At 48.3% G+C, this 15936-nt stretch overlaps 1 protein-coding gene across 1 annotated transcript in view; it reads right to left on the reverse strand.

The window, feature by feature from the left end:
* RAB44 (RAB44, member RAS oncogene family) overlaps positions 1–15936 on the reverse strand; it is a 29565-nt gene that overhangs the window by 8131 nt on the left and 5498 nt on the right. Inside the window, exons 2-9 of the mRNA XM_006202062.4 lie at positions 15571–15788; positions 9362–9473; positions 7508–7682; positions 6117–6263; positions 5355–5445; positions 4846–4941; positions 2707–2894; positions 688–2153 (exon numbers count right to left, since the gene is read on the reverse strand). Of these exons, the coding sequence (XP_006202124.2) occupies positions 688–2153; positions 2707–2894; positions 4846–4941; positions 5355–5445; positions 6117–6263; positions 7508–7682; positions 9362–9473; positions 15571–15777 (2482 nt within the window). The 5' untranslated portion in view covers positions 15778–15788. The remainder of the gene's footprint in view (positions 1–687; positions 2154–2706; positions 2895–4845; positions 4942–5354; positions 5446–6116; positions 6264–7507; positions 7683–9361; positions 9474–15570; positions 15789–15936) is intronic.

Raw genomic sequence — 15936 nt, forward strand, 5'->3', positions numbered from 1 at the left:
TCAAATATTTACTTATATTAATAACAACCATGAAAATAACTAATATTAATTGAGCACTTAATACATGCCAGATACTATTCTAAGACCTTGAGACGTACTAACGGAGCTAATTCTTACAAGCACTCCAGGAAGTCAGCACTATTGGTGCCCCCATTATGCTCAGAGGGCTTAAATAATACCACTAGTAAGTGGCCAAGCTGGGGTTTGAACTCAGGCACCTGTGTTCCTAACTTACCCCACTCTACAAATACATTCTGTGTAAAATGTTCAACTTGCCCAACATGACCTCCTGCCAGAACCTGGCTGACTGGCCTGGGGCTGGTCCTGAGCAAAGTCAAGCAGCACGGACCCTGCAGTGGCCCGCCCAGGGGCCAGGTGGGTGGAGACCTACTTGTTTTCACCTTCAGCCAGTGCCGGCACCTAAATTGCAGGGTGCTTTGTTGATGTGGCACATTATAAGCTAATCAGATCAATGCAGAAAAAGCAAATTATCTGTAATTAGAGATGATTAGTAAAATAGCCAAATTATGTGCAAAATAATGTGTAATGCAGGGCCTGTGGCCAGGGCAGAAACTACAGCTTCCACAGGGTTGGCTTGTGGCTCACTCTGGGCCTGCTCCAGCCTGTCAGCCTGGTCCCCTGGGTCCCCCCTCCCTCCCCCGCCTCCCTCCCCAGGTGGGTCCTTACCTACGGTGGCCGTCAGCTGAGTAGCTAATGAGTTCTGATGCAGCAGGTGCAGGAAAGATGTTTTGCCCACGTTTGAGTCTCCCAGGAAGATGACATGGAAGGCGTAATCAGGGTTGGCTGAAGGAGGTTCACTGGCCATGTGCTCCCCTGGAAATGGGGTTGGCCCAGCACCCCTGGAGTCCATTCCTGGGTCTTTAGGCCAGTTCTCTGCCCTCGGCTCTCTGGATTGAGGGGGACCTTGTTCTTCTGCGTGAGCAGTTGTGGGTGGGGGCCTGGGTTGGGCTTCCAGTTCAGCCCTGGTTGGGAGGGTTGGTGTGGGCTCCCAGGGCCCTGCTCCATCCCCAGGCTGAGCCCCAATGCAGGGAGAGTCCCTTGGAGGTGATGGTTTTCCAGGAGCAGGGGTTTCTGCTTCGGCCTGAGCCTGTGCTGGGTCATGTGGGAGGGAAGCAGGCAGGAAGTCTTGCTGGGGGAGTTCTGAACGCCCAGTTTTCAAGCCAAGAGCCTCAGTGGATAGCTCTGAACTGAGATCCTGCCCTCCTCGGTCCACTCCTTTACTTTCTTCCACCCTGGACTCCTCTTCCAGACCCTGGTGGGCAAGGGCAGGCAGCCCTTCTGGCCCAAGGATCTGGCCATGAGCTCCTTGTAGCCCCCCAGGACGGCTCTCCTGCACATCTGGGCCTGGCTTGCTCTGCTCCAATCTCTCTGTGGGAGTCTGACCTACAGGCTCCAGACCCTGGGAGGGTTCAGCCAGACCTGCTATGAGGGCTCCAGCTCCTGGGGACCCATGTCCTGGCTCAGAGCCAGTGGCGTGTGGGTCCTGATGGAGGGCCTCTCTTTGCCTGGGCAGCTTGGCTGGGACAGGCCCAAGCTCAGGACCCTCATCGCCTGGGTATAAGGCCTGGAACTGTTCTCTGGGCCCAGATGGGGCCTGGGGAGGGGGAGAGGTCACAGGAGGAGGGGGCCTATCCTCCAAAGGAATAAGCACTTTAAGCGCAGTTGCCACCAGGCTCCCTGACTCTCCAGTTGGGGCTCCTGGGAGACCCCAGTGGAAGTGGACCCCAGGCCCAGGTCCTGACTCCTCCTTGGGTTCCAGGCTGATGTCCTGCCCTGGGCTGATGTCCTGCCCATCTGGATCCCCTGCTTTCCCTTCCTTGGTCCGGGAAGTCACTCCAGGGGGGCTCCTTGGAGCCCCATCTGGATCTGAAGGTGGCTCCTGACCAAACAGAAAAGCACGTGGCTCCGAGATAGAGATCTGCCTGACCACTCGGGGTGTCTGGGGGCCTGAGGGGGCTCTCGGGGTTGGGGGTGGGCTCCAGGAGATCTGCAGGGCTCTGTAGGGGGTGCTGCTGATGCTGCTCAGGAGCTGGTCCCAGTCATCGTTGTCCCCAAACAGTCCCGGCAGGGGAGCCTCCTCAGAAGAGACTGTCTGAGGGTCTGAAGCCTTCTCCTCACCTGCTCTGGGGATACTGGAACAAGTGTGGGAAGCTAAGGTCAGGGGAGGGGCAGGTAGATGCCACACCAACCCTGCCTCCATCCCTCACCATTGGGTATACACCTCATGGCTAGCCCTCCCTTCTGGCCTTCTCTTTGGCAGTTCTTCTCCCCTGGCGTGCACTACCCACTCCTCCCCCTCACCCAATCCTGCTCATCCATCAAGGCCTATATTCAGCCTCACCTCCTCCAGGAAGCCTTCCTTGACCATTCTGGCCCATCCCACTCCTCTGACCTGTGACAAGTAGATTGAATGCCTGCCAGGGATCTAGCACTGCACTAGCCCATGTGTGTGTGTGTCTGTGTGTGTGTGTGTGTATGTTTGAACCCCAGTCACTTGATCCTGGGCAGATGACTTTCCCCTCTCTGTTTCCTTGTCTGAGAAATGGGCATGATAATCCCAGCCTAGCAAGGTTCTTGTGAGGTTTAAGGAGGGAGTCTGTATGTTCTGGGTGAACTCAGAGCCTCCCTCCCCTCTTCCAGGAAGCACCTGGTCTCCACCCTAGCCCAGGGATGGCAGCTACTTGCCTCGGTTCCTCCTCCATCTGCCAGGACACACGGCCCCTGGCAGCATTCAGGTGCCCCCTGGTCACCTGCAGCTTTCCCCGCACCTCCTCCAGCTGCCCAGCCAGGTCACGCTCGGCCTCCCGAAGCTGCTGGTTCTCCGAGCTGGCCTCCTGGTGTGTGCTGCTGAGGCGGTGGAGCTGGGCCTCCAGCTGCAGGAGGTGGAGGATGAGGAGAAGAGAAGCCCAGTTGCCCTCCAGGGGAACAAACAGCCTCCCAAGGCCATTGTGGGGCGCTGACTCAGGCTCCTGGAGACTCAGCTTAAAACGTAGGTTTGGGGAGTATTGCCCCTTATTGGCCTAATTAGCTCCATTACCTCCCACCCAGAAGAGATACTGGAAATGCTGGAATAGGGAAGAGAGAGGGAACTGTGCAAGAAACACAAACTGCCAGCACAACAAGGGCCTGAAATGTAAATGGGATCACACCTTCCTCTGCTCAAAGCTCTGCAGTGGCTGCTCATCTCTGAGCCCCATCTGATTGGCAAGGAGCTCCTGATCCACCAGCAGGTCACACGGCTGAGAGACGGAGAGCTGCTTGGCCATACTGAATGGAAGGTAAAGGCCTCAAAATAGGCTCCAGGACCCTGCAGTCTCCCCTACCCCACCCCTGTTACATCTCTGATCTCCCACTGCCCTGGCTCCTGCAGTCTGCTCTCGCCCACAGGTGTCCTTGCTGGTCCTTGAACATTCACAGGGCATCATGCCCACCTCAGGGCCTTTGCACTCACTATTCCCTCTGCCTGGACTGCTCTTTCCGCAGATACCACATGGCCCACCCATCACCTCTTTCAGATCTTTACTTCAAGGTCATCATCTCAGTGAGGTCTTCCTTGGCTCCCCTATCAAAACCTTTCTATCCCCCTGCCCTGCTTTCCTTTATTCTCCTAAGTACTTTAACTACCTAATATGTTATAGATTTTACTTGCATATTTGGTTTATCACCTGTTTCTGTAACTACATAATAACTCCATGAGCAGGGATTATTTGTGTCTGTTATGTTCCTCAGAACCTAGAAAGTTGCCTGGCACATAGTAGGTGCACCATAGATGGTTGCTGGGTAAAGGAATGAGTGGCCAGGCGGCAGAGGCTTCATGTCCACAGGGGGTGGGACAAAATGGCCCCATATGGAAAATCTAACCTCCTCCCTTGGCAGAAGGGGCCTGCCTCAATTTCCAAGGAGAAGCTTCTGCAGAGGCACCTGGGAAATCAACCCGTGTCAGGAGAGTGAGACCAGGTGGTGGGACCAGCCAAGGCAATGGTGGGGAAGGCCCTGGGAAACTGGTCCAGTGCTGAAGAGATGTTGGTTTTCCCAGTTACAACAGATGGTGATTTTACTAAGGTCAGTGGTCTGGAAGTTGAGGAAGGAAGAGACACTGGGGCAGGGTCTCAGACCCAAAGGCTTAGCCACAATGCCAAGTGGAAGAGACCATAGCCTACAAGACCCGGGGTGTGGGGGCAGCAGGTATGCTGACCAGACTGCAGACTATGATCTATGATTCTAGATCACAGTCAGAGACAGTAACAACCTTGATGTACAAAGTACCTACTATGTGGTAGGCATCATGTTAGGCCCTCAAATATAGTATCTTTAATCATCACAGCAGCCTTCTAAGGCAAAAGTTCTGATCTCCATTTCCCTGATGAGGAAATCAAGTTTCAGAGAGGTTAAAAACCTGCCCAAGGTCGCCCAGCTGATGATGGAAATGAGAGTGGAACACCACCCTATCACCAAGCTTCTCCAACATTGAGAATTCAGAGTGTTTCCTCAGTGCTTTCCTGTTTCAAAGTGCTTTCTCACTTATTACCACATTTGACACAACAAGCTGGGAAGATGCAGTAGATGTGGCTATTCCCATTCTACAGACAGAGGAACTACAGCCAAGACAAGCAAAGGTATTTCCTCAGATTTGCATGGCTTTTAATTGCAAAGATTTGAACTTGGACCTTCTGGCTCATGTCCCAGTGCTTCCACTGCACTATCTGGCCTCATCTCAGAAAAGGACCAAGACATCTCTTTCCTAGGGTGCTACTCTGATACAGGAGCCCAACCAGCCCAGTGAATCCTCAGAAACTGGGCTCCCAGGGAAGCCCTGTCACTCACCTCCTTCTGGCCCTCAGTCAGCCGCTGCACCTCACGTTCTTTGGCCTCCAGTACCTCCTGCATCTGGGAGCTGAGGGCCAGGCCCCGGGAGTCACTCTGGGGAGCAGAGAGGTCTCAGGCCCTGAACGGCAGAATCTAAGACCCAGCTGGACTGGGCTGGCCCTTCCCACACTTCACCTCCTCCCAGGCCTGGGGTGCAGGGTCCAGGATGTCCCAGCCAGGAGGGGTTGCAGGACAACTTTCTTGACTCAGGGCTAGACTCTAGCAACAAGAAGCCTGAGGCCCAGAGAACAGAAGGGGTGGCTCTGGGGGACACATGAGACCAGGCAGGGCACCTGGGCTCAGCACTCCCCACCCCATCTCTCTGAGGAACGGAGCTCAGAGGTGTGAGAAGATCCATTCCCAGCAGCCTCCTGCTGCCCCACACTGGCCAGTTGCTGGCCCACTGCTTAGCCAGCAGAGGAGTCCAGGGCTAGGGGAGGGTGAGCTGCCTAGGGGTGGAAGCCCACCTCAGCCTGCAGCTGCTGCTTCTCCCACTGGATCTGCTGCTCCATTTCCTCGTAGAGTTGCTGAACCTCGCGATGGTGGTCAGAGTCCCGCCTGGAAGGGGTGGGAGGTGGGGCCAGGCACCACATCAGCACCCTGGGACCCTGCTGTTGACAGGGGTGGTCTGGGCCAGGGTTTGGAGTCTATCCTGCTACTCACCTCACTCTGCCAGTGGTCACAGAGCCCTGTCACCCTGAGAACAGTCATCCCAGTAAGAGCTCCCTGACACAAATGTCCTTGACATTGATTGCCTGGTCCCAGCACGCTGACTCCTATAACCATCAGCAGGATAGTGGTTCCTGTGGCCCCGTCTCATGGTCCCCATAGCCACATCACTCTGTTCCCAATTCCTGCCGTCACCATCCTCCTACCCCCATAACTCAGACTCCCTGGCTGGGCTGTGCCTATGCCAACCCCAGGGTTACCACGTGAATTGAAAGCTACGTGAGTGGTGCCCTGGAGTTGGGTGCCACAGTGGCCCTGCATCAAGACACGCTGGCCGTTCCCACTTTTGTTGAAGGCCTAACTCTGTCCTCCACAGTAGGTCCCCTTAGTCAACCCTTTTTCCAGCTCAACGCTGCCCGGCCAGTTTCCAGGCTCCGCTGTGGACGCCTGGCCTCGGTTCTTCTGGAGCTGAGGGAATTCAATAGAGATTCAACTAAAATGTAAAGAGCACCCACTGTGTGCCGACAGCGGCTGGGGGTGGCCCTCTGGCCCCAACTCACTTCCTCAGGGTCAGTTCCAGAACCTCCTTGTCAGCCCGTGCCTCCTGCAGGCGGCCGGTCATCTTGGCTAGAAAGCCCTCCAGGTTGCCCGCCAGCTGGGGCTCCTCCTGTCGCAGCTTCCTCCACAGCTGCCAGATTTCCGCCTGCCTGGGAGGGAGAGACAGCCAGAGACTAGCCATGTGGTGGGACCAGGAGGAGGAGGAGCCCCACTCCTCAGTTTTAATGGCAACACCCCAAGATATTTGTGGGCCACAAGTATCTATTTATATCCTACAATGTGTAAATCAAATGCCACCTCCTCCAGGAAACTTTCCCAGCTGTGTCCTTTCCCTTTGTGAAAGCCCCATAGCAATTTGTCTCTCTACAGTTTGGTTATTCATTGTCAGGTGGGGGGGACTTGGAAGTCTGATAGCCCAGGGCTTCCATTCGCTTTCTCTGTTCTCCTACTCTGTAGCTGTGTGATATTTAGCAAGTCCCATGCCCTCTCTGAGCTTATTTATAAAATGGCTGCTTGAGAAGGAGACACACCCAGTGAAAACACCGGCTTGGGGCCTAGCACATGGTCAGCACTCGATAAATGCTGCTTTCACAAGAATCTAATTAAGACATGAAGACAGATGCCTGAGGGCTGAGCCCAGGCTAACCTGCCAAGTGGGTAAATCACTCCCCACCACACCTTCCCCGCCAGCCTGCACCCCAAGTCCCACCCTGCCTGCCCCACAACACCTGCCCCACCCTCTGAGAGCTTGTTCTCAGAGCCCTGAGGGGCAGGCGAACCTGGGAGAACCTGGGCAGATGGACAAGGGTGATTCCCTGTGGGACCTGGGGGATATGAGAGCGACATTTTTAGGCAGGGCCCCCTTTCTCTGAGTCTGAGTGAACCGCAAGAGCCCAGAGCCTGAGACAATTTGGTGGAAATGCCCCCCTGTCTCTAAGCCTGCCCAATATAGAGCATCAACATGCCTGAAATCACTCCACTGGGGGACCCTCTTTTTGGGTTAAGAGAAGCACCCTCAGGGAGCTTCATATTTTTAAGAATGTGAGTCCCCTTGGGAAGCTGATCCTTCTGAGGAGTGATCATGTAGGGCAGGGCAGGGAGGGAGGGGTTGGGGTGGACGGACCCCTGGTGAGAAGGTTTTCTCCACACATGGCTTCATTTAATCCCACAGCAGCTCTTATGCTCACGCAGCAGCCAGGGAAACAGAGGTCAGAGGTTGGGCTACCTGCCTGCAGTCACACAGCTAACAAGTGGCCGAATCAGGATTTGCACGCATCTCTACCTGGTGGCTTCCATCTTGACATTGTGTCCAGGAGAGTCCTCGCCCCCTCTGAATGGCGGTGCCTCCCCCTGTTCCTTTCCCCCACCCCAACACACACCGTGCTGGCCTTACTCAGGAAGTAAGTGGCTGGCCCCCAGCTGCTCCATGAAAGCAGAGAATGCCTCCTTCTCCGCAGCATCAGCCTCCTCCAGCACTGGGAAGCTGGTGGCTACAGATTCTCGCTTGGAAGGAAGTGGCCTCTGTCTGTGTAGCCTGTGGGTGCTCGAGCTGGAGCCAAAGATGTTCTCTGTGGAACAGAGTGGGACAGAAGGGAGCAGAGTGGAGATGGGCTCAGTCCCCTGACCTACCCCCTTGCCCTGCTCCAGCCCTTGGGAAATCATTGTAACTGTGTCAGTCACACTTACAGAGCCATGGTCATACATTCCTCACATCAACCTTGGGAGTTTACTTAAGGTAGACACTGTACCCATTTTATAGATGAACATCTGAGGCCCAGAGAGGCCAAAAGACTTGCTGGAAGTCATATAGCAGTTCCATGGTGGCCAACACATTCTTTTAACTCAGTCAAGGGATAGTTATTGAGCATCTACTATAAGCTGGGGACAAAATTGGCCCAAACTCCTTCCCTGGTGGATCTGACACTTTATGAACACTGAAAAGGGCACATTAAAAATAAAAAATTTGTCAGGTGAGCTAAAAGAATAAACAGGGTAATTTCCATTGAGAGGCTGGACAGGGTCTACTTTGGAGGAGGTGGTCAGGAATGTCCTGAGGAAATGACAGTGAAACTGAAATGTGAAGAAGAAGAAGGAATAAGCCATGTGAATTTCTAGGGAAGCATATTCCAGGCAGAAAGGATAACACATGGAAAGGCCCTGAGGTAGGAGCCAGATTGGCATGCTGGAGGAGGCGAGTGGTACTGAGTAAGCCCAAGAGGTTGTCAGAATCGGGATGGTGCTGGCCTGTAGGCCCTGGGAAGGGGTTTGAATTTTGTTCCATAGACATTGGGAAGTCTCTGGGCACGACTGGATACAGATGGGAAGGTGGCTTCTTGGGGCTGCATTGACAACACTGCTTCCTCTGCTTCCCCCACTCCACAATTCTGGGTCCTCATTCCCCCTCCCTACTCCCAGCTTCTCAATCACCAGAACCAAAGCAACCACCTCCTGGGGTGGCCCCAGCCCGTAAATGCAGACTCCTGGCCTCTCTTTCTATTGTCCCCCAAACTCTTGGAGACTCAGCAGACCTGAGAACTTTGCAGGCATTTAAGGCTGAGCTGTGCTTTTCAGGGTCTCTGCAAGGACACCACTTCTGCCATTCCCTGGGCTGGAAGTGCTTCTTCCCCCACTGAGCTCAGCAGGGATAATGTGTCTCCGCCCTTGGTGTCTTTAGATCCATTTGGGTCTGTCTTGAGAAGCGGTGTTGGAGCAACCGGCCCACTGGGGGCTAAGAGCCTGGGAAGCTTCCACCCACTACATATCACCCCCTGCTGCTCCCTTGGGGCCTCGAATTCCTTTAACCAAAACCAGAATGTGAACTTCCTCAGGCAAAAACAAGTCCCCTCATCTCAAGAACAGGGGTGCTTAACCTCTTGCTCAAGGGAAGCCTTTTATTGGGGAGAAGACAAGGGAAGTATCAGAAGGCAAGCCTGGAGGCCTTTCTGGAGGAAAGAAATGCTCAGGGGGCCCCTGGCCAACGAACTGCTCTCACTGGTGGAAAGGAAGTGAGCAGGTCTACTCGGCTAGAATCTTAAGACCCAGTTCTGCCTCAAACCAGCTGTCTTCCCACCCACACTTAGTGTCCTTATCTCCACAGTAGTTTGTATTATCATCCACTCCCTGAACTGCTCTCAGGGGTGTTGTGATGGTCCTGTGGTTTATAGGGTATCACTATGGCCTCTCTTGTCTGCCCAGCCTCACCCCGTACTGGGAACACCCCCCAGAGGCCCCTTCAAAACAGACATACTGAGCCCAGAGCTGAATTCTTCAAGGGAGAGATGTCCCTTCCGCTCCGTATCCACCCAGTCAAAGATCATCTCCAGTTCCTCCTCCCTGCCCAGGAAGCTGAACTTGGCCACCTGCAATGAAGAAGTAAGTTGGATGCTGTTTCCACTGGGGAAGGTGCTGGGCCACCCTCAAAAAAGGAAAGGTGAAAAAAAAGGAGAGGTGTTTGTCTTCAGTCACCCCTCCTCCCCCCTCCCCAGTTTTGGAGTCCCATCCACAACTTGACTTCAAGGCTGACCCTTGAGGCTCCCAGACCCTATCCAAGGCCACCCTCTCAGCAGAGCCTTGAACTTCCTCCACTTCTTTTTCCCTACTCCAGCCAACATCAAAACTTATCTGTTCCGTGTCTCATCCCTTTAGGACTCTAATAGAGGATAGTAGCAAATTCTCCCCAGAATGTGTTTATCAGTATTCAAAAATTATCTGGAACTTGAAAATAAGTCCAAAACATGGACAGCACATCCTTTCAGTATTTTACAGGGGCAAAAGCCACACAAGCATCTTCTAGATTCTGTATAAAGGTACTTAATTCATCTCACAGGGCTGATTAGAGATTCCAGACTAAATGAAGTCATATGCTAACTTGCAGGTTTTTGTCCAGGAGAGATGTAAATAATTTTTGTCTGATGGAACAGATAATCCCAAAGATTTATGACCTGCTGTACATTAACCAGCTTTTTAAAATCTAACCCAGCCATCTAACTTTTTTTGGTCAAATTACTTAGAGCTTTTTAAATGCTCTTTCAACCATTCATAACATAACTCATTAATTAGTTAAATAAAATTTTTGATATAGATTCATTTTATTTTTGCCTAGAGGTCATGATTTTACCTTTTTGGAAATTCTATTTTAATAGTTTTGGGCGTTCCCCAGAGATGCCCCACTGGACTCAGCTGTCAGAACCCAGTGAACTGTGTTGCCGGAAAAGAGCCCCAAACGGGTTCTAGGAGGTCAGGCACTTATTTTCTTGGCTCTTGAAAGGAATCCCACATGTGATAGAACTTTAAGTCTGCTGATTCTGTTTCTCTAGTTTTTGTTTCTGCTTTTGCTGATTTTCTGTTTCTGGTTGTGGCGGCAGCCGGGATGGGGAATTCCACTGTATGGACTGACCGTTGTGTGATCTCCCCGGCATGTGTGTTGGAGACGTAGTGTCTGTCAGTTGAGAGACAACGGAAAATATGGTTTGCTAATCTTTTGTTGTTGGTGGTGGTGTTTGTTTTTCTATGTGTGACCTCAGATCGGTTAAGAATTTTGTGTCCACTGGGAAGAACAGCTCTTTGAAATCTGGACTGGGGAGTGTTTGTGTTTCTGTGTTTACTTTTGACCTGTGGCTGGAGTTGTAGAAACGAAGCCAGACACTCTCTCTGTCTGTATGTCTGTGTGTCTGTAATTCAAAAAGGCCCTTACCTCTTATTGTGAGTGTGAATATTTTTCTATATCTGGATATGGATAACTTAGAGTCCCTCACAGGGGTTCTGTGTGGATTGATTTGTAGAGACAAATAAGGGCTTATATAAATCTAATGGCCCCCAAAGTCACAGAAAATAAAGAAACTGAACTTCTAATGCTTTAAATGTGCTGGGCTTACAAAAAAAATTCATTTTTATAAGAAATTGCTAGCTCAGAAAACTTTTAAGGAGCCAGGTTCATATAATTAAGGAGAATCTTTGGACAAATTAGACTGGTTTATGAAAGATAAATAATATTTGTGTTTTCTCTGCCCTATAGTAAATATAATACAAGTATACATTCTATTTTTCATAAGATCTGGATTTGCTTTTTGTAAAGAAACTAGTTAATCTGAATTTCCTATACTTCTCATACTTCTCATCTTGTTTTACTTTCAAATAAGCCAACATTATCTTTACATAATATTTAAGATTATAAAAATATAAACTTGTGTTCTACGCAGTTGATTTATTATTCTAACAAATTTTATATCAACGGTACTTGTATTTCCAAGAGCCTTGGTAACTTGAAATACCTGAATTGATAGTAATTAAATTAATGGATAAATACTTTTTGGTCACCTGGAAATTTTCTAGGAAAAAAGCACTGAAACATTGATTGTTAAGCAGAATTTTAAATTTATATGCTTTTACTTATTTTTATATGCTAAAAAGCAACTATATCTTTGGGTCATGTTAGTGTATGAATTCATTTTTGCCACTTTAAATAGTTGTGCCAGGGAAAGCAGGGATTGAGGTAGATATGTGTACAATCATATTCATAGCAGCAATATTCACAATAACTAAAAGATGGAAGCAACTCAAATGTTTGTCAAGGGTTGAATGGATAGACGAAATGTGGTATACACAAACGATGGAATATCATTCAGCCTTAAAAAGGAAGGGAATTCTGACACGTGCTACAACATGGATGTACTGTATGATTCTATTTATACGAGGAACCTAGAGTGGTCACATTATGGAGACAGAAAGTAAAATCCTGGTTTCTAGGAGAGGAGGAGCTAGGAGAATGGGGGTTAGTGTTTAATAGGTACAGTTTCCTTTAGAGAAGATGAAGACCTGGAGTTGGATGGTGGTGATGGTTGTACAACAATGTGGATAAACTTAATGTCACTGAACTCTACACATAAAAACGGTTATAATGGCATATTTTATATTATGTATATTTTATCATAATTTTTTTAAAGTTGTACAAGGGTATGTGTGACTGTAGAAAGTCATGTGATGTGTGTTTGTGAGCTTTGCTAGTCAGTTCTCAGTTATTTACCCCCTAGTTCTTTCTGGGAAACAGAGGTTAATTACTTTGTTGAAAGTTATAATCACTGAGGGTGTTTGAGACAATACGAGGAACAATAGTGACAAAGAAAAGCAACTGTATCTGCAAGGAAAATGGGATGTGTTTTTGCTTTTCAAGGTTTAAGGAGAGTGGTTTTGTCTTAAAGTGTCTAGTTGTTCCAGGACATGAAAAAGGATTAAAAGCAAAATCTGAATAGGTATAAAGAGTTGTAGAGGGTTTGCTGAAATGGAATCTTAGTTGTCTTGATTTTTAACACTTGAGTCTGTAAAATAGACTATGAAATATAAATTAACATTTTGCCAAATTTGGCTCAGCTTTGATGGGTTTAAAAGTAAATACCAAAAAATAAATCTTATGAAACCTTTACCGCCACATGTTATATTAATGCAAAACTAGAATTCAGCTCCATCTCAATTAAAATGACAAATTGGCCTTAAAGCTCTAAGGGAAGGGATAAAAAGAGGTTACTATTAATAATCTGTGTAAGTTGCGCAGGTAACTGATTGCGAATCTCAGCAGAATAACTTTCTCTGCTTTGTTTTGGCTTTATTGTGTTCTGATTTTCTTTAAAACAAAAAGCAAAGCCACTTTCCCTATCAAAGAGCTAAATGTCCTTACAACAGTGTTGCCTTCTTCTGTTTTTATTTCAAAATACTTTGTTTTGCTGTCACTTTGATTAAATAGGTAACCAAGTACTATTTCTCAGAATCCCATGATTCTGTCTTAACCTAATGCCCTGTCTTCTCTGATAGTTCTTTTGGTTTTGCCTTCCCAACATCAGATCCTAAGTTTAGGTAAATTAAATTTAAATGTCAGGATATTTTTCTCTTTATTTATTAAATACCTTGACACCATTATAAGAGCATCATAGGAAGAACTGTCGGATCAGAAGAGACGTTCAGCCTTTCCTAGCTAAGTTTACAAAGGTAAAACGCTATTAATATACGTATTTCAGAAATTGCATGCTTTATAGGAAAGCCCTGGAGATTTCTCAATGCTTTTGCTATGCATAATATGTTCTTACCTTCAGGGGAAACACTGAGCAAACGCTTATGAAATATTTATACACTGTATCCCAGTAGAACATTTTACTCTCTTTCATTCGGATATTCTTAGTTACTGTACTAAATAACCACAGCCTTTCAGTCTCGTTACTAAACACGTTTCTACTTTCCTACCCTTGCCTGAAAACTTGATTACATGTTGCAGGCCAGTTTGTGTCTTCCACAAAGCACAGACTCAAAGCCTTGTGGAAAAGGACTGTACCAGGTTCTATGAACTCTTGATGCTTCACTTGGGTCCAGGATTCCAAGCTGACTTAGCCGACCTTCAGAGTGAGCCAGTGGGTCACAGTTTCTAGGACTGTTTTCAGACCAGAAGCAGCCAGCTCACCCAAAATCCAGCAGAACAAGAATTAATTACCCGGAACTAAATGAATGGTTGAAGGAACTGAGTTGTGGTTATTTGTTGGGAATGCAGTTGACATTATTTTTTATTGTTCCATATTTATGGATGTATGAGGAAGTCCTTTCTCTGTCTTCTTAAGCTGTCTCTAACCTTCAGTAGGAGAGTATGCTTTTATAAACTGAAATTTTACACTCCTGATTCCGAAACCAATACTTTTCCTGAATCTCCTTCCTTTCCATGGCAATGTAGTTATTTACACAGGTTCAGTAAGAACCTGTCCTCCTTTTTACTGAGATATAGTTGGGTAAATAATTGTGCAACTAGATGTAATATTAAAAGGATGATTCTCATTTAATCAAGTGTGACAAGTAAGGGACATTTGTGGAACCAATGCCTGCAAAGCTCTCCCAGGAGCCTGGTCTGGAAACAGATGATGAGGAAGGTGAATTCTGGACAGGACAGGGACCTTAGAAAAATTGGGAACCTCAAGAAGAAAGGAAGTTCCTCACATTTATAAGTGCTGCAGGTGAAAGCTGGTAGAGAAAGGCTTGTGCTTGGTTTCCTAGCTTTAGGGTAGACGTAGGGAGGCTGACTAGCCCTAGTATGCTCAAAAGATTTCAAGTTTTAACACTGAAAGTCCCACATCCCAGGGGCCCCTCCAGCCCAGGCAAACTGGGACAGATGGTCACTCTAACCAGAAGTGCAAATAACAAGAGTTTTTTAAAGTCCAGCTTAAGATTCCACATGAAAACTGTCTGGACAGAAACTAAAATGGCTCAGTCCTTCAAAAGCCTCCATTTGCAGAGCCCAGTCAAGGGAGCCCACATGTTTTATTTACACCCTTGTTGCACCTATGGAGATAATCGAGCCAAACCTAATGAGATCAGCCTTTTTGTATCAAGAATTTACTTTGGAGGTTATGTATAATCACGGGAAATTATCTGAAACTTGGAAATAAGACAAAAAGGTAGACAGCACGTCGTCTCAATATTACATGGGGGTAATGACTACCCAGGCATTGTCTAGACGAGAGGAATGCACTTAATTCATCTCATTGTTTACCTTTCATTAAAAGTCCTAGACCTACTGAAGTTACTTTTTAACTTGTAGATTTTGCCCAGGAGAGGTAAAAATAATTTTTGTCTAGTAGCACAGATAACCTCAAAGCTGTCTGACCTGTTGGATATTAGCCGTTTTAAAAACTGAATTCAGGAAACTTATCCTAACACTCTTCTGTCAAGTTGCCTACAAATATCCCAGCTTCTCAAATGCTCCTGGAACCTGCCATAACATCTTAATGGTTCCCTCATTAATAAATAATAATAATAATAAATTAGATATTTGCTAAGTATTGATTTTATGTCTACTCAAGTCTTTTTTTTTTTTCAACCATTTTGAAAAATATATTTTAACATCAGCCGTTTGTACCTCTTGTGGCCCTGAGGGTGGAATATCGGAAGGGTCAGTTTTGATGGGGGAGGAACAAAATCCAGAGTATAGAGCAGTATCAGGAGAAAGCAGATCCAGGGAGAATCCAGCAACCCACATAGGACCCTTGGCAGAAAATAGGAGAAACAAACAGACAAAAAAATTGGCCAATCTTGGTCAAGGCCACACCCTAAGACTCCTTACTGTCTTGCACAACCATGGCTGATCTGTTTCATTGAAGTTTATGTCATTGACATGGTTTGATTTCCAGGGCCCTGATGTTCCCCAAGATAAACTTCCTTGCTCGGTGGGCCTAAAATTATACCACATGCAAGTTACTTCTATGGCTGAAAACCTTTCCTTTATTAAACTGCAAATGTTTCTGGAAGAGGGTAACACATAAATTAGCCTTATAAGTGTTAGTCAGTATAAACACATTCCTAGCCTTTTCTGAGAGCAAATCTGAAGATGAGAGAAAGGGGAAAGAGCAGGCAAGTGCTGTTGGGATGGGGAGTCTCAGGAGGCTGTAGAAAAGGGATTCAGGGGGTGGGATGGGTCCTTGGACTCACCGCCAGGTCCTCTCGAGTGACAAAGCCCCTCTCCTTGGCACCACAGTCCTGGAAGAAGTCCTGTAGCTCTGCTGCTGCCTGGGAGGACCAGGACCCTGGCCCTGAGGCCACAGGGGCATCCTCGCCATCAGCTGTTTCTCGCATCTGCCGCCGGCGGCTGGAGCCTAGCTTCCGGCCCTTTCGGGGCACCCTCTGTCCACTCTCCATAGTGCTCTGGCCTGGGGACAGAGGAGAGATGAGGGAGCACGGGGCTGCTGAACACAGTCAAGCCCTGCTCAAAACTGTCCCATGAATCCCCGTCACTCGTGGAGAAAATCCACCATGGCTGAGGAAGCCCTGCCTCATCTGACCTCTCAGACCCACCTG

Source organism: Vicugna pacos, chromosome 20 (genome assembly GCF_048564905.1).
Source record: "Vicugna pacos chromosome 20, VicPac4, whole genome shotgun sequence".
Classification (NCBI taxonomy): Eukaryota; Metazoa; Chordata; class Mammalia; order Artiodactyla; family Camelidae; genus Vicugna; species Vicugna pacos.